Here is an 18,976-nt window from a genome sequence, read left to right as displayed (position 1 = left end):
TGTATGCTGCACATTTAAGGTAGTTTAACAATGAGAAACAATTACTATTTGTGCATTTGAATCCCCATTTCCATTCAAATGTAACGACACAAATCATGAGTTCAATAATTAATCACCTCTAAGGCCTGGGCTACACTAGTGGTGGGGTTCGAACTAAGATACGCAACTTCGCATAGCTGAAGTAGTATCTTAGTTCAAATTACCTGGCCGTCCTCACGGTGGCAAGTCAACTGGCACGGCTCCCCCGTCGACGCCGCTTATGCCTCCTGCCGAGGTGGAGGTAGTGGATCGATTTATGTCCAGAGACGCGATAAAATGATCCCTGATACATTGAACACTACCTGCCGATCCAGCGGGTAGCATAGACGTACCCTAAGAAATGTATCGTCCCATTTCTAATCAAAAGTTAAAATCAAGAATCTGATTGTATGTTAAGCAATTATATTGTTTAAATGGGTATAAGTATACTGTACCCTGGTTAGCAAGTCATGCCAGATTATATGAATGAAATCAACCTTTCTTCATGAAAACAACTCAGGTGTAAATTTAAAACAAGATTAAAATCAAGCTTTGCTTGCTGATTTAAATCCAATCTACCTTCACTAGAGCCAGTGTAGAGGGCTAAAGACACTAAGTCACTTCCAACAGCATTGCTTTGTTTTACATGTAGCAATGGAAGTGATTGCTACTATGTATTACCGTAATTTTTTTTTTTTTTAAAAAGAGTGATGGTGTACAACAAACAACCTACCTCGCCCAACGCTACGGCTATGAAGCAATGAAAGAGATTAGTAAACTGCGACCATCCCCTGAACGAGATGCCCTCATTCAGCTCACAGAAACTGTACTCACCCGGGACAAGTGAGACACCTTCTTCCGCTCATACTGGCAGCTACTTACCAGACTGTGCCTACAAAACTACATTTCAAAACATCTTGGTTTGCTTCCAGTGCTGGTTACCAAAAATTTTTTTTAAATATTTTCTGAAATTAATATACTTTACTTTTATGAAGATGTTTGAGGGAAGCCATACAACTATGAAACAATCAATCTGTTAAATTCTGTCTAAATGTGTTTTAATAAGGGTGTTTATGTTGGGGAAAGTATTGTTTACACTTAATATTGATGTATAAGGCCACAATGAGAATAAATCAGTTAAAATTAATGCGTTCTAAATATCACTTCACACTTAGTTAATGTTAAGGTTTACTGCAAAAACATGGTTTGATTGCTTTCCCAGCTGTGTGTGAAACTTCACAAGTACCCAAAACGTTATATAGGAGAACGGTTTATTATAAAAGACTGTACATAAACTTAACAAGTTATATACAAATTAAGTGAAGACTTTCCAATTTATAAAGAAAATACAGGTAAATTATTGGTTGCTAATTTCAGAAGGTGATATTAACACTTAAAGCAGAAACCATTTGGAAGTTACAATGATTTTCGTGAGGAAGGTGAAGGAGTTCCAATATTTCTAATTTTACACTAGGAAAAAATGATGCAGCAACCAATCAAGCTTCCATCCCCCAGTCTTTAAGCACTGTTATAGAAGTGTACATTTAATACCCCATTAGGACAGCACTTTAAAGTCCAAAACAAATCCCTACTACATACAATAGAGCATACTGCATACTCTACTTCAGATAAGCGAAGCACTACAGTTTTGTATAAACAGAAGTGAACATCCCATCTGACTCTTTGCCCAATTTCCCGTAATGCAGTGGCAAGGCAAAGTGCATTTGTCACTTTCCAATAATAAACAGGATGTGAATGTCTGCCCCCCCCTTCTGTATGACTGCTAGCTCTGACTGCCTACTTGGTGTATCAGCTTCAAACATACAAAATTTCTCCTGTTGGTCCAGCATACAGTTTGTATTTAGTAATGTCAGTTGCAGCAAACGGAAACTAATTATTAAAATTACAGTGAGTTCAACACTCAGCTGAGAATCCTTTTAAGTATTTAATTTTAGCAGTACTTGAACCCTTTACACACAATTTTGAAAGAACATTCTGATAAGTGGATAATTTTCAGGTTTGGTATATTTGTTTGCCCACTAATGTCAAGGCTACACCACTTGTCCTTAGTTTAGTACATTGCTAGTGATAACACAATCATAAATTGGCTTACTTGGCAAAGCAATTAGAAGTGCTGACAAAGTAATGGACAAGACCTTTGGTTCCACATATATTTATGAATGGAAAAGTTGTAATGCAAATTTACTCATTTAAAAAAACTTGGTACAAATTACACATACATAAAACCACCCATTTTTGATTCACATGGACACTGTAGAGACTCAAGCAATTCATTGCAATAGATTTTAGTGAGTTCTCCAGGTAAAGATTACAACAAATTGGAAGCATCTTGGATTTTTAAAAAAGTATATTTCAATACATAAGTTTGTATGCATGCTTTAAACAATTATAGTTCAAGAATGAGCAAGAGTCTAACAAAAAGTAATATGACCAGCACTGACATTAAACTTTTCACCCATATTTTAATATGTTAATCTAACTTAATGTTAGTTACCATGCTGCACTGAAAAATGTAATGGCACAATCTGAATCATGGTTCATTAAATATTATACCCTACTTCCCAAGAATATTTAGGCTGGTCATAAAATTAACAATGCGTAAGTAAATAAGCATAACCAGTAATAAGACAGTTGCTTGTGTTACAAATTGCTATCAGGTAAGACAAACTGTCTCCAAAGATTTATGCTTATGGAGATGGACATTCTTCAATCATACCATTAAAACAGTATGGCCTGAAAAGATGGGCACATTTTTTTTTAAAAGTGTATTAAGACAATTGTTAACCTTCAGTTACCGCTTGTAAATAATCACGGTATGATTGAATACAAGACCCAACTTGAAAAGCAAAGATTCTAATCAGCATAGTGCATGATTGATTCAACATAATTCCCAGGGAACAGGCCAGTCACTCGATTGCAAACTCCTTCATACCACCCATCATCATTCTTCTTTATCACATAAATGATTGCACCTTCCATAAAGGACAGCTCATCATCCTTGTCCTTTGAGTAGTCATATATAGCAACAACTAGGGATGAAAAGAGTCAGACAAATTAGTTTGGCATGTACTATTACACAATACACAGCATTTTAAAGTGCAGGTCTCATATTTAAGTGACTAGTAAGGACATCTCAGGGTTTTCAGGGTTGGTCTCACTGATTCCTGTATCTAATGTGCTCAGTTTACAAAAAAGTCATCCCCCAACTCCCCCCTTCAACATGAAATCTGGAGGGTCAAGATAAATTTTCCCTCTTATCACCACCAGTAAAGAAGGTGTACAGGCCCCATTAGGCCCTCAAACAAACTTTTGGCTTGCACAGGTGTAATTGATTGGAATGTAGAAAATGTTGCAGAGATGCATGAAAAGGAACAGAATCCAGTTCACTGAGGTGTGTTAAAAAAAAAAAGTAAACTGTTAGCCTTGCAGCCACAACACGGTTTGTCACAGCAGATAGTACCTTAACAGATGTGTGTATTTCAGGTTCTATTTATATAAATTTTGTAGCATAGAACCTCCCCACGGATAAAATTAGCTATTCACTAAATGCTGGCCATGTCTATTTAGTGCAGCTTTTAGCGCAAATCCTAAAGAAATCAGATCCAAATGGAAGCTGTTAAAAGGCATATCTTCTATTTATCGTAAGTGGCATAGAACAGTGCTGTGGATCTAAAGAGTCCAACCTTGCAGATTACTCCTGTGCTGGTGAATTTAGTTCTAAGATTAATTTTTTTCATTTTTTTAATTTTAAAGTAGGAGATTTTTAGCTCCAAAATAAATTCAGGTTGCAATCACTCAAGAATTGGGAAAATCCAGAATAGAGGTTCCCTATACAACTTTAAATTGGCCCCCAATTTACATTTTGATAGTTTTTAAACACATGACCACATACTATATTTTTCCATAAGACCTTCCCAGCATAGGCTGAACTGTGCTCTGGTAATAAATCAGGGTTGTTTAGTGAAAGAGGCTGTAGGGCCCCTGCCTCAACTGTTGTGAAAGTTGGAAGGTATGTAGCACATGAGAAAAGGAACCGCATCAAAGAGAGGAAGGTCTGGTGGTTAAGCTTGTTGAATGCTGCTCTGGAGAATTAGATTCCTTCTATCACTCCCTCTGCCACCCAGTTCCTATGTGATGTTAGGCAAGTCGCATAAACCAAAGCTTTGACAAGTGGCCACTATGTTCCTCATTTTCTAGGTGCTTAAACTTGATGCTAGTGTTTGATTTATGGAAGTGCTGAGCACTCAACTGCAGCTGAAGTCAATGAGAGCTGTGTTCAGAACATAAAATGCTAAGGACTCTGCTATAAAATGCTAAGGACTCTGAAAAATAAGGCCCAAGGCTTTTCAAATTATGCACCTAAAGTTAACAGACACTTCTTGCTTTAATCGTTGTGCCTCATTTCGCCCTGTATAAAATGGAGAGAATACCACCGTCTCACAGGTGACGAAAGACAAAGACAAAATTAACTGTTTGTCAAGAACTAAGATGTGAGCACGAAAGAGAAGCCACTGAGGAAAATTAACAATTCTGTATTTAGTTCAGGGTTTGGAGGGTGCACAGCAAATGATGCCTGGGGCCCCACATTGAATGATTAGCATAAAAAAATGGAAGTAGTAATGATTCAGTGACCACATTTCATCCTATACACTCAATGAGGCAGGGATCCTATGGAAAAAAAATAGGATGTGATTATGTAAATGAAGACAACCCATGTGCACAAGAGGGCCAAATTAGTCTTGCACAAGCAGACTTAATTCTGACATTTTCTAAGTGTTGGGTGCTTGACATTTCAACCTTAATGTACTTTTTATGGATGAAAGATGGATTTATGTTGGGGGCAGAGGGCGAGCAAAAGAAAAAAAAAAAAACTTTCCCCTTAGTCAGTTCCAAGAATGTACATGTGGCAGATATCTGGAGAAGGGAGTGACTTACGGTCTGGGCACATTAGTAAAATGAACCTATGTTGGCATCACTCAAATGTCTATAAACTCGTGCTGGAAACAGTTTAGCAACTAATGAAGATGGAACATAATAGTTTAACTGTTACAGGGAAGAAAACATACTCCAAACTCCAATCGATCACTATCACATTTCCCCTAACTGTGAAACATTCCCCTCTCTACAGTGGCAGCCAAATCATTTTGAACACCAGGTCACAGGAAACTTGTTGCTGGCAGGAGTTGTCACAAACTGGTTATTTTCTTAGCATGGATTGACCCTACAGCTAGGAAATTGGCATGTCAGTTATTTGCAGAAAAACATTACCAGGCTTATGAATGAGGTAAGGAGTTCCATATGGAAATAAGATTTAAAATACTCAAGACATTTCTCAAACAAAACCACTATATTTTACCGTTAAAAAGCTAACATAAGCCAACTGGTTATCATTTATTCAACAACAACAAGGGAAAAATCCCACAAATCAGGCTTTTTGGCCCTACTGGTCTTTCAATGAAGTTATTTCTGGATAGATATCCAGCAGGGTTGACACAGCCATTGCTGGTCTAATTGTTTAACAAACAAATTAAATCCAATTTACAGCTATTTATTGTAATGATGGATTACTTATCCACTTCCTTCCAGAGAGCTTGAGGACTCTATTTGTGACACTGGGCATAGCCACTGAGAAGTTAGGAAAGAATGGTTATAAGTTTGAATTGAGCACGGGAGATTTTGGTTTCCTTTCATCAGAGCCTACAAGTTAAATTGCAGTTATGCATTGCCACCATGTCAGTGTATGGACTGAACTCTTACCTTTCTCAATATAGTTTTTAGGGGCCCAAGCAGGGTCTCCATCTGCATACGGATCACTGTACTGCACTACTGCAGCTTCCTCATCCTCATAATCCACAGGGGGAGGAGGAGGGGGAGGAGGAGAATCATCAAACATAGGCATCTCATCTGGAGGTGGTGGAGGAGGAGGAGTTGGACTATCAGCAACTAAAAAAAGTTTGAAGATTTGCATCAGAAACAGTAAAGTACACCGTAGGCTGTGCGTTGTAGAGAAAGAGACAGAGCATGCACTACAATACCATGCACTGCTTAGAAACAGGCTTTACATGTTAAAGCTACAAAACAACTATGTTATTAGTGGTCAAATCTATGTATAAATGCTACTAGAGTCAAAGCACATGCTCCAGGGGGCATAAGCTGATTGTCAGCAGATAGAAAGGATTTTTGCCTCATCTCCATGTATGACAAGTGACTAGATGCAATATACACATGTGCAAGGAGATGACAGGCATCCTCAGAACCAGGAGGTAACTGGGCACCATGATGAATCAGTGGTTTGACGTGGTTTTGTAGATTCCGTGTTAACGCATTTTGTATATACTTCATTTCTGTTATTCTGAGACCTAATTTATTTGCTTCTGTCTTACTTTGAGAATCATCTTTTTACAAAATCTGGTGTTGGACAAGAAGGGAGGGAAGTCATTAGTATACCAGATTTGACTAGGTAAGAGAAAACAGAATAATACACACTCAGAGGCAAAGCTTTATACAGACCCTTATCTTGCAGGATAGTCTATGAGCACACGCCCTGGATTCAATTAGTGAATTAATGCAAATGGAGGATAGGCAGCCACTGCTCTCAGGGGAGATACTTGAGGAATTAAATGCATAATTCAAAATATCCGATCTCTAAAGAGAGTCCCATATCAGCACAATTACTAGTGGCTTTGGGATAGGGAGAAAGGAAAAAAAGGAAGTACAAATTATTGTTCAAACCCATCTATCTCCAATTAGTCATCACCAATATTCAGAATGGAAAAATATCAGTCAAGAACCGTACAGCAGCTCTCCCTACCCTCCTAGAGAACCTTTGCCATACAGGCCAGACTTCTTCCCCCAAGCCTCTGATATCCCACTGCAGGTCCCACTGTTCTCTGCACCAGGGAGTGCCCAGCAGCTTTTTTGGCACTGGTGAATGCAAGTGGTGCCAGATTGTCTGTGCATCCTGTGGTGTCACAGCGCACCAGTACCGAGGGTCTCTTAGACTAGAGTCCCTCCTCGGCACTGTGTCACGTACTGATGCCAGGGCACTCAGTATGGACACACTCGTGTGGGGTCCTGGCAGTCTGCAGCAGACTGGGGATGAAGGGTGGATTCCATGAGCAACTGCTTCAATCAGAAATCTCACTCCTCTTTAATTCTGGGGGCAGAAAGCCCCGCAGATCTTGCATGTTTCTATCTGGTGCACCTCCCCCACACGAGTCGTGGGGATTGCTCGTTGGCATAGACTTGTTGCAGGTTCTGCAAAGTTTAAAAGCCTTGGGCTCTTGGCATGCCTAGGAGCCCAAGAGGGTGGGGTGGGGTTGGGATTAGGGAAACCCTGCTCCCAAACCTCACTATATACAATATATACAGTAACAACTAATAATAATTGGAGATACCAATCTCCTAGAACTGGAAGGGGCCTTGAAAGGTCATTGAGTCCAGCCCCCTACCTTCACTAGCAGGACCAAGTTTTGCCCCAGATCCCTAAGTGGCCCCCTCAAGGATTGAACTCACAACCCTGGGTTTAGCAGGCCAATACTCAAACCACTGAGCTATCCCTCCCCCCTCAGACTAAGCTAAGCTAAGCTAAACTAAGCTAAGCTAAGCTAACTATATAAAAGAAAGCTAAAGGACGCACTTGCTAAGCAAGCAACAGCAGTTCCAACGACCATCACTGGCAGTAAGAAGGAACTGAGGAGGGGCCAGATTGGCAGGGTCATATATTAAGCACCATGAAGGCACCACTCCAAGGGGCTCCACAGCTGACCTGATGGGAGCTGCTAAAGGAGAGCTTTCCAACAACTGTGCACATGGTGCATGCACACCTGATTGGAATGGACATGAACACCACATCTCGAAGAACAGTTAGGAGAAGGTGAGTAACCATTTTTTCTAAACACTGGCTTGCAAGCTCTCCTCCAGCCAGCAAATAAAGGCTGGAGATCCATCTTCCCCATTCATGGGAAACGCCACAACATATTAAATCTTAACCTCTATATATGGGTAACAGACATCCCCCAACTTCTCTCCTAGGTCAAGCTCCTCACTTTAGCCCCTCCGCCTTCCCACTGCAACATGAAACATTACACTTTCCCCATTCGCTCCCTGCTACTGATCACCCTGCCAACCAGGACAGAGGCCAAAGATCTGTTTGTATCCAACCAAATCAACATGTGCAGTCCCCTCTGTGGAGGAGTAGGACAGCTATTTAACAATGCATAACAATCTACATGACAGTTTAGGACAAAAAATGAAAAACACTGTATCCCGATGAAGTTCTGACCCCAGCATGCTCAGCAGCAGCAGCACAGAGAGAAAGAGGGTGGAAAGCCTCTGCTCTGAGCCTTGACTGAGTAGCTCAGTGATGGAACCTGTGCCCAGTCTCGTAGGAGCTCCCTCCTCCCACTCAAATTTCCTTCCAGTTCATGTGAACAAGCTGCATCCAAGCAGCTGTGGGACAAATCCCTTTCATGAGCATTGGGGCCAGAAGCAAGTGCCCCTCTGGCCAGATTCAGCCCATGTGCCATATATTTGGCATCTCCTATAGAAATAATTTAGTTAGGAGTAATATAATTGGTGGGCCACGACCTGAGCACACCACCAGAGTTAGCACAAACAAAGTGTAATAATTCCATACAAGTGTCTGGGTCTTGTTTTGAAATTTCATCTTATAGCACCACTAGCTGCATCGCATCCCACTGCACTGTTCTGGGGGCATTGGATCAGTGCCACTGATTGAATCGCCAACATCACTAACATTCTTTGGCGGTCTCCAGTCCTAGTACCATCCCAGTCTGACCTTGCTTAACTTAGAACAGATCTGGTGGAACCACAGCTCCAAGATGTGATGGCTCAACTATAGAGTTTTACAGCCCTACATTTAGAGTGTAATATGCTAATGGTAACAAGCAAATAAAGGACAGGGAGGGACAACATGGTGATCATGAGTGACGCTTTGGATGTGTGTGTGATGTTACCAGAAATTAAGAAATTTTTTTAAAAAGACCTTCTTACTCCTCACCTCCAAGCCATTAGTGATTCTTCTCCCAGACAAACCTCCACTTATGCTACTCTCATGAATTGGACTGTTTCCCAAATCCTTTGCCCAACTAAACATTTTATTCTATGAGAGAGTAATGTCTTGTAGGTGTCATTGTCTGCACAGTGAAATATGACTTGCTAGTAGGCATAGTTTATTGACCCAATTCACTTGACATAGAAACATGCACACACAAATAAATGAAACAATATAGGAATTGGATCCGTTTCATACAGTATCTTGGGCACACATTTCACAAATGTATTTTCAATTCAAATTGAACATCTCCCACAATTTCCATCTCTGAGCATTTTGGATTTTGTTTTATTTAATCATGCTCATCAATTCTTGTCCTGTTCCAACCAGTAAAAATGCCTCATCTTATTAACTGCAAAAGTATGTTAATTCAACAATAAGGTTGCTTATTTAAAAAGAACGAAGTGCCAACAGATACACCGATTTGGCTGCAGCATACAAGTCTGTTTTAAATGTTTCTCCTAAAACATACAAATTCAACTTCACATTTAATGGGAGAAAAGGGAACAAAGTACTATATATGTGCTAAGCAGAGTTAACCCTTTCTTGGAAATTTAACCTTTACATTTCCTCACTGCTTTTAACTGGGCAACTGTAACATGGCATTAACTTTGTTCTGTTGCATTTATTTTTCTTTTTAAAAATAAAATGGGAGAGGAGGAAGGGCAGAAATTGCCTGTTCTCAGTATTAATATTTAAATGGTTTCAAATCCAGATTTCAAATTCAAACCCTCTCTTGGGTGTGTACAACGTAAGGGCATGGTGACTTCCTGCACCTGTGCTGCTGCTATTGTTTAGGTGGAGATAGGGGTGGGGATTGCTATAACCCAATCTTGTTTAAAAAAAGCAGCAGCACACCTACTTGTATTGTATCAGCTGTGTCTGTGTAACAGAGATATTAGGAAGTATGAATAAAATCCTCTTCTACGAAGATACCCACAGTCGGAGTACAGGGCGCAGGAAAAAAGAGAATAGGTCTTATGGAATTTCGTTCAGGGGCCACAGAAGAAGGGTTTAGGAATCCACAGAGGAAGCAAGTTTCCAAGTACTTCAGATCCATAAGGACGGGAACCTCTCATGCCCTAGAAGTCCAGCCTATCCATGTTGCTCTGTGGCCTTCACGCCATACTGTTAATGGGGTTTGTTGGGGAGTGGATAAGTGAAAACCCAGCAGTTGGGCAAAACTCTTAAACTCAGTTTTGTAAAGTGCAGTCTTTGCACCACTTTACACCACTGCCTAGAACTCCATTTTCCACTCTGGATGCTCACTACCCAGTTTTCAAATGCAATTCACTTTTTTTTTAAAAAATGGATTTTGATTGAATAAAGTTTTGATTGGGAAAGTTCACCCTTCCCAGGCCTCAAACTTTAGTCATTTTTGCCATAGGCTGTTAAAAAGTGATCTCAGATTCTCTTCCTTTGGTTATACACACACAAGTTTGTTTTTGGGTGGAGAGGATTCACCTTCAGGAGGACTATAAGCATGGAAAATGTCAGTCCAAAAGGCTAATAACTTTCTGAAAAATTAATATGTAAAAATGGGGTTCTAACATTTTGTAACCTTGATCTCTAGCAATCGCTAGCCCACTATAACAGAGAAGGGGTTTGAAAAGGTTTTTAAATGCAAACTTGTGCCATGCTATCTATTTTATTTTATACAAGGTTTATAGCGTGTTCCTCACTGTCACATCTGGGCCCCTTATCTTGGCCCTGATTCTGAGAAGTGCACAATACCCCCAAGGCGAAGGTGAAAATTTGACTGCTCAAGTGTTCTTATGGGTGCTCAGCACCCTGTAAGGAGTCAGCTCCTTGCAGTATCAGTACCCTGAAGGCTCCCCCAAGACATGCTGAGCATCCACTGTTAATAGGAAATTGCAGGCACTTTGCACCTCTCAGGATCAGATCCTTTGTTAGTACCATTGCTCAACTTTCCAGAAGATGTCCAGATTCTAGTGAATGTTTTCACTTGTAGAAAACAGGCGGAAAAGGGAAGAATTGAGGCAAACTCCAAGCTCCTATTTGCATTAGATGGTAAAACCACACCTTTCCTTTTGTTTGGCTACACGACTTTCTAAACTGCTACAATTTGTGAGTTAACAATTACACAGGTGCATACTTTAACAGGTTATGTAATCCTTTCTAATCCAAGCTAAGTAATCACCACTAGAGGTAGGCAGGAGGATGCAACACTAAATTAATTACTATATATTTCTACATCCACATTGAGCAGATGCCACATATTTCACATTTTTATTTCTATCATAAATTTGTAGCTCAAACCTTAAATGGGTCAGTAATAATCATGCACATGTTATAAAAAATTGAAGAGTGTGCCCTTCAGCTCCAATAGCATAGTGGCACTAGAATGCAAGATGGTATTAGCTTCTGAAAAGGAAACAAAATAGAGTCTGACTTGCCAGCCATGCATGCTAGAAGAAAACAGGCTCTACTCTTTGACAGCTCAGCTTGTCCAAACTTACTGTTTTCCTGCACCCTGGCCACGAAGCCTGTGAGAGGTATCTGTGGAGTCAATTGAGGCATAGGGGGAGGGGGTGGAGCAATAGAAACTGGAGCAACAGAGCCCATATTGGGGAAGTCAAACAGATAAAGGAAAAAAAGGAAACAAACAAGAGCAGCTGTCAGTAACCAGGACCACAAAACAAAGTATGCAAAGAACAAAAACACACATAGAAGAACCTTCTTCAAGTTTGTTTTCCCAAAAGCAAAGCTAAAGCTGAATTCATGTCTAGCCAATTAGTGACTCAAGAAAAATATATTTATCTGACTAAGAGGCAAAGTCCAGTGTGAATGTTCATAGTTTGGAAGACATGAGAACGAAGGATTTCTCTCATGAGATACATTCTTTGTATTACAGTAGCACCTAGAAACTGCACAAAACAGAACTTCTTTATTCTCAATGTTAAAAAAAAAAAGGACTACTCCAAAATTCTGTCATTATCTTTAAAGAGAAATATGAATGGGATATACAAGGGTTCAGAGGATGGTGGTCTCCTGCTGTTACATAACAGCAGACATATATGGTGAATATATAAAATAAATTCGAGGCAAAGCAAAGATTTGTTTATAGGAGCAGACAATTGTGCAACTCCAGCTATTATAAATTATTTCATACTGAATGACCAATGATTATTTTATCTCAGATAGCAATCATTTAAGTGCTTCACTATTTACTATGCTACTGTGGATCTATTGTATTTTTATTGGTTTACAAGAAAGACCTGTTCTCCCATTGGCTGAAACACACAATAGCTTCTAAATTGGTTTCCAGCAGCATAAAATTGTTTTCAATTTTTTAAAAGCCTTCTATAAATACGAGCCACCAAGCAATCTGAAGGCTGGTGTAGGTTCCAATGATGGAAATGGCCCTCCCATGCATATGCAGAACTCTCGTCCAATTAGTTGAAATGTACGAGTGCACATCCTCTGAACTGTATTCTGTTGATCCATTCATTTTATTGAGCAACGGGTTTAGTGTTCTTTATAAGTGTGTATGTGCAGTCAGTGCTCATTAAAAAGGCACAGAACTGACAGCCTAAAAACTGAAGTCCTCTCTTTATAAAGCACGTATGTAATAGTACAGGCAGTAGCAACACAAGCTCCCCTGCACTGACTGACCAAAGTGTGTCAGACTCATGCTGGAAGGGGACAGTAGTTCAGCTCCATTAACATTTAAGCCTTGAACTCTGTTGAGACTGCCATCAAAGATCTGTTCTGGTGTAACATCTCCCCAAGAGAATAAAAATAGACCAACTCATTTAACAAATTACGCCTTTTTTTCAGTTTTAAAACTTTTACATTTAACTACAGATGAAACATTGTGAGGTGTGAATTCAGCAGAGTAATTTGATTGGAATTGTAAAATTGAAAGAGGTTCTATTCTTCTGAGCAAGCAACAGTTTTAAAACAAAAGGCGAAATTAACATTGTTTGCTGAATAAAGGCAGTATTTAGTTCATTCCAAAACCATTTCCCCCATATAATTTATCAATGTAGAGGTATGAAAGGGGGAAAAGAAAGCAGATTTGTTTACAAAACTGAAGTAAACATTTCAGAGAAAAAAATTACTGTTTGCAAACATGGAAGTGTAACCTAGGGGAACACGAAAAACTGGATGTCTTGTCAAGACAACGATGTCAAAATCACCCATTTTGCAAGTGGATGAAAATAGTTTCAAGTGAAAAAATATGCCCATCACAATACCTTTTAAAAAAATCTAAAAAATCAATGTTTTGAAGCACTGTATACAAGCCAAATTAAGGGATTATACTTGCATTTGAACAAAGAAATTGCATTCGGAATCTAAATTATTAATAAAATCAGTTACATAACATTTGAGGCAATTCAGCCATTTTAGAAATTAAATCTAGTTTTGGCATCTGAACACCACTATTGAAAATGAACAGTTTCTCTGAGTTACAACAAATTATTTTTGCAGTGAAGTGTGTGAAGGAAATGAAGGGCACTGAGTGTGTCTGAGGGGCCAGGGGGAGAAGATGAAGGTAAATATTAGTTGAAATAAATAAATAAATGATGTTGACCATCCCAGGAGCTTTCCAGGTTTATAAAATTGTTTTTCATTGAAAATGAACTCTAGATCAGTGGGGAAGTTCTTAATCTAAATGTTTTTCCATACATCATATATACATAATGCTCGAGCAGCACCAAGACATTCCTCAATTCTCTTGCAACTGCAGAGCAAAAATATCACAGAGATGATGTAGCAAAAGTTGCAGCTAGCAGAAAGGTATCTTTGAAACTATGTGAGACAAGCAGTAGGGCACCATTAATCCATCTTGGGTTTGTGTGTGCATGACCATAATTTGATGGGCATAATTTAGCTGCGAGTAGGGGGCGAGGGGAACACTGGTTTGCTACCCAAGTTTTAGGCCCTTACCTGGAGTGGAGGGAGGGAGGCAGCAGAGAGGCACAGACCAAATCTGCTTAAGTTCAGCAGTGCTCAGCAGTCAACGCTTCCCCCACTTCACCCAGCTAACCAATCAGCTACTCAGGGAGGAGGTCCTGCTTTGCAGCACCCTGCTGCTAGGGGTGCCCTGTTGGACAGGTGGCATGCTGCTCTCTGGAACTGGCTCATCTCTTCTGCTGCCTGCTTCCCCCACCCCAGTGCGGAGCAGGTGGCCGCCAGCTTGACAGGCCACGGAAGGGAACGAACTTGCTGCAGAGAAGAGACCAAATCACCCCTGTCCTGTTCCCCCCACCACATCAGACTCAGGTAGGGGGAGGTGGAGAGTGAGAGACTCTGGAAGAAGGACCCAGGAGAGGCGGGAGTTCAGGCAAGGAATTTGGAGGACAGGGTGCTTGGGATGAGCGGGAGGGAGGGTTGAAACTGGACATTTGGAAGGCAGAGCCAGGGTGTAGCAGTGAACTTCTACAGCTGGGAGCCTCGGGATGGGCAAGGTGTAGCATGGGCATCTGTGCTCCTGCTCTGCTGGCTAGGTAACTCCACTAGACGTGTGAGTGCAGGAGTATGCTAGTTGTACAGCCACAGGGTTTTCTGCTTCATTCCACATCAGTCTGTTCATAATTCCCCTCTTATTACAGATTTTAAACATAACAGGGGATTTAGTAATGACTACGCTAATATTTTAAACCATTTAAAGTAACACTGACGATATATTTCTGTCCCCTAATCAGTTCTTTAAGTCATGCTATTGCAGTTAGTGCTGAGATGCGAAAGGCCTAAAGGGAACTCAAGTACTGGAGAAATCCCTTAATACTGTGGTTATTTCTAACGTGAAATAAGAGGAAAGCAGGTAATATTAATGCTATGCAAGGAACATGATTTCCAGCTATTTTATCCTGTGGTCTCAGTATCAGACAGTAAGACATTTAACAACAGTGATAGCCAACAATTCTTCTCATCATTTAAATTTTTAATAGAACAGGAACATTCATAATGTATTTGAAATATTAATGGTCCAGTTTTAAACAATAGCTCTCTCTACAGCCAATATTCCAGGTCCTACCAAATTAGTTCTCCCTTCAGAAGAGCTTATAATTTTGGACTGTGTGCACAAAAGTACACCCAGCACACCTGAAATGCTAACCAATATTTGCTTATAATTAATTAGGTAAGCCTGGTGTTACCCATTACATTAACTGCTTGATCACTTTCTAGGGGAAAAGTGTTGTGTATAATTCAAAGAAGGCAAAGTGTACCTTTTTGCTATTTTTCTCAAGTAGAGAGAGAACCAAACAGCATTTGGATTCTGATTGTTGCCTATCACAGAGAAATCATACTTCAAATCATTCATCTCAAAACATTCTATGATTGCTGCATAACGGCAAAGCGCAGAGGCTTACTTGAGTTTTGAGAATAGAGAGGCCCGCCATTAACATGAGGTTGAGCAGAAAATGGGGCAGTCACAGAGGGATTCCGTCTGTATCCACTAGAAGATGCTGAAGAAGTGGTAGAGTTGTGTCGTGAAATTTGCCTGGTCATTGTGCCATACTGGGAACCAGGAGCTGAACCAGGAGCAGCTGAAAAGCAGTAGCCAAAAGGAACCAACAAGAAGACTTAAGCCAAGTATTACTTAGGAAAGAATGCAGAAAACAGAAAAAAGACCCAGAACATAGTGAATACTTGAAACCAACACTCCAGTACCTTGAGGTCAGCAGCGAGATATACAAAACAAAAAAGAAACATCTTGTTATACCAGTCCTGTGCTATCTACCATGTAAAATACATAAACATTCATAAAAAGATTCATCATTTATGTTTTCTGAAATGATGTAGCTATTTTAACCCACTTATACAGAATGTTGGATTAGCTTGTTTCCTAATTTAACTGATTTTTTGTTGTTGCACTACCTGTTAAACAAAAAGAAAGAAGCACATTGAGAAGGCTGCATATCTTCTTGAAAGCAAACGTTTTTGCATTCTGAAACAGATGCCTTCAATCTAGCCAAAGAAAAAGAGCATATTTTTGTAGGTTAAGAAAAATAGGGGGAGAAAAGGACACCATCACCACCAGAACAAAGTTTTTAAATTGGGTGCTCAATCAAGCATAAAAATCAGAGTGATACGATTCTAAGACACTTTCCACATTTATAATTTCTACTGTTTAACAACTGTGCTTCCATATATAGGGAACTTGCATTAACAAACTAGATTAGTCAACACAAGATATTTCAGCATTCTTCTGTGAGATGAACACCAATTCCTACCTGCCTCACATCTGGTCTGCAGCATTCTCAATATTGCAGATTAGTAATGAAACAGTTCATCTTTTTTCATTTTTGCTATTTCATGTGTCACAAAAGTCAGAATGTCACAATATGCAAACTGATGAGCGTCTTGTGTTGCTTGAACTCTTTTTGCCAATGTACAAGTTCTTTTCAGATTCCAAATGTAGTAACAGTATTGGAGTAAAATATTACTACATGCATTTAGATGTAAACACACACAATACATTCTGAAGTTGACAGACTAATATAACACTATTCAAAGTCACTTTCACTTATTTCAGATAAGAGAAAGTGTATAAGGATTATATGGGTCAAAGCCTCTAAAGTTAGTTTTGTGGTAAGACGATGAATTCTGACAATTGTCCTTGGCTGGGACGGTGAACTAAAAGTTCTCTAAGGTAATGCTCTCAAAACCCCTCACTAACAGCTATGCATGGCATTCGCTGCGCAGCTTGAGGAGACAAATTGACAGGGCCCTTAATAAGGACTTTAATGCTTGTGAATCCAAGGTGCTTCAAAGTGCCAAAGAACAATGACAACCGATTTCCTTCATCATCCCACCCAAATCTACCAGGAAGCAAGTCACTTGTATCTTCTCATTGCCACACGCAGGAGAACTCCTGAAGTCTCCCAGTTTTGTATCTCCATGAAGGATCACAGAATTGTACCCAAGCCACTGAGCCAGACATTTCTGCTTTTCCTTTTACATTTTCCTTCATAATCAGTTCAGAAGAGAAATCCCTGTAGGCACCATCTCCACTCTACCCACTACTGTTTTAAAACCACAGTGTACTTTATTGGTGAACTTCTTGTTTCCCTCCCCCCACCACAAGAACGCATGAACAAGGACTACACTCAATCTGAACTCACCTTGTTAATTGGATTTTAGCTTTAGTGGGAATATTAGGATTCAAAGCAACTAATATAGTTTTTCCATATTTTATTTATTTACCTTCAGAGGCTTTCACCACAGGAAATTAGTTGGGATTAGATTGGTTAAAAAAAAAAAAAACACGCAAACTAACATTGATGAGTATACCAGCTCACATAACACCCCACTACAAAAAGCAAACTGCTTCTATAAATCCATTAGGAGGAGGCGTTTATTACTGATTATGTCAAGTAACTGCAATCACGCCAGTGCTGACACAAGTCTCACCTATCGTACTGCCCATCGGGAGAGGTGGTGGCAGTGGTGGTGCTGGCGGGACTCCAGGAGGAGGAGGAGGAACAGAAATTTGTGCTAATAAAATAGTTCATATCGCCAGTTAGGCTAATGGCAAAAGAGCTACATTTTAAAAGACAACAGGAACGTAGAGACTTTACAGTACAAGAAAATGTTCAACATTATACACACAAGCCCCAATCCTGCAAAGGGTTCTACAATTGCACACCTCTTCTCCTGCAGGGAGTACTTATCAATTTTACTGGGTTGCTCTGTAAGATCCATGTATGCAGATCCCTATGCAGGCCAAGAACAGCGAGTGGGCCTCAAGACTTAGTAAGAAGTGAACATTTGTAAACAAAGGAACAAGATACAACAGCAAAGTTCCACCTCAGAGTAAAAATCTGACTTGTGAATACCACCACTCTAGTTTATGAGACTAACTTGAATGGTCAATGTTTTGTCCAAAATAGCTTACCATGCTTATGTGACACACATTCACTAGGCCAGTGATCATGTCTTCCTTTACTTTCTTACCTCTTGACTGTAACAGCCAACTACAGCACCTTCACATTGCTAAAAGAGTTCTCCAACTCAAATGGTAGAGGCGTGTGCTTTTGATGCTGTGCGATAAGCTTTAAATGATTTTCACACTACGATTCACTTTGGTTTTAATCACACTGGTGGATGTTGTTGAATTTCACTATTGATGGTGTTTGTTTATTCCTAGGCTTTCTTTCAATCTCCTTTAGTGGTTTAATTGAAGGAAGAAGTTTGTTTAAAATTGTAAATAAAAATGTTCTAAATGGTAAGTGATAAAAATCAATAGAATATTTCAAAAAACAATTCCGATCATATGCATACAGAATGGTTGTTTCTTCTTCTCAGGACATCTAGAAATGTCTACTTGTCAACATGAGTTTGAAAGCATGGCTTCCACCTGCTCCTTACATCTTAAAAAGAAAAGACACCTGATTTTTTTTTAAATCATGTTACAATGTAATGGAAAAAATTGCAGCTGACTCCTTTTTTTGGCATTTTGTTGTTTGTTTTGGGAGCGATTCTCTTACAACCTCTTCAAAAGGGAAGGGATGAGAACTTCAAGGCTCCCTTGACATTTATGAGAAAACGTCTGAATGAGCCACACAGCAGTATTAGGTATAAAAAGAATCTCAAATACCTGGCCCAACAGTTGGTGGTGAAGGAGTAGGCACGGCAATGGGAATGCCAATACTGCTGCTTCCACTGTTCTCTCGACTGCCACTTCCTCCACTACTACCACTAAAGGGGAGGAAGAGGAGAAGACATGTCAGCACTGCTTTCCATACAGCCTTACCAACATTCATATCACTTATCTGAACAGTGACCAAATAAATTAGCTCAATTACATAAATGTGAGGAAAAAACCCCGTTCACTGACTGTTCCTGAAACCCCTATTACTTACCACCCTCAGATCATTAAATCAAAAT

At 39.8% G+C, this 18,976-nt stretch overlaps 2 protein-coding genes across 19 annotated transcripts in view; one reads left to right on the top strand and one right to left on the bottom strand.

Moving 5' to 3' along the window:
- PDSS1 (decaprenyl diphosphate synthase subunit 1) overlaps window positions 1-1,616 on the top strand; it is a 43,170-nt gene extending 41,554 nt beyond the window's left edge. For all 7 annotated transcript variants that reach the window (XM_039521837.1, XM_039521840.1, XM_039521839.1 and 4 more), the window contains one exon: window positions 725-1,616. In XM_039521837.1, coding sequence (XP_039377771.1) covers window positions 725-865 — 141 coding nt within the window. In that variant the 3' untranslated portion in view covers window positions 866-1,616. The remainder of the gene's footprint in view (window positions 1-724) is intronic.
- Window positions 1,276-18,976, bottom strand: part of ABI1 (abl interactor 1) — a 124,659-nt gene continuing 106,958 nt past the window's right edge. For 4 of the 12 annotated variants that reach the window (XM_039521830.1, XM_039521824.1, XM_039521825.1 and 1 more), the window contains 6 exons: window positions 18,687-18,787; window positions 17,501-17,584; window positions 15,457-15,633; window positions 11,596-11,682; window positions 5,797-5,982; window positions 1,276-3,068 (listed from right to left, as the gene is read on the bottom strand). In XM_039521830.1, coding sequence (XP_039377764.1) covers window positions 2,893-3,068; window positions 5,797-5,982; window positions 11,596-11,682; window positions 15,457-15,633; window positions 17,501-17,584; window positions 18,687-18,787 — 811 coding nt within the window. In that variant the 3' untranslated portion in view covers window positions 1,276-2,892. The remainder of the gene's footprint in view (window positions 3,069-5,796; window positions 5,983-11,595; window positions 11,683-15,456; window positions 15,634-17,500; window positions 17,585-18,686; window positions 18,788-18,976) is intronic. The other 8 variants (XM_039521836.1, XM_039521827.1, XM_039521826.1 and 5 more) reach the window with 4 other exon arrangements.

This window comes from Mauremys reevesii, linkage group 2 (assembly GCF_016161935.1).
Source record: "Mauremys reevesii isolate NIE-2019 linkage group 2, ASM1616193v1, whole genome shotgun sequence".
In the NCBI taxonomy this organism is placed as follows: domain Eukaryota; kingdom Metazoa; phylum Chordata; order Testudines; family Geoemydidae; genus Mauremys; species Mauremys reevesii.
The sequence above is the reverse complement of the archived record's forward strand: the minus strand, read 5'-3'. Positions and strand labels throughout refer to the sequence as shown.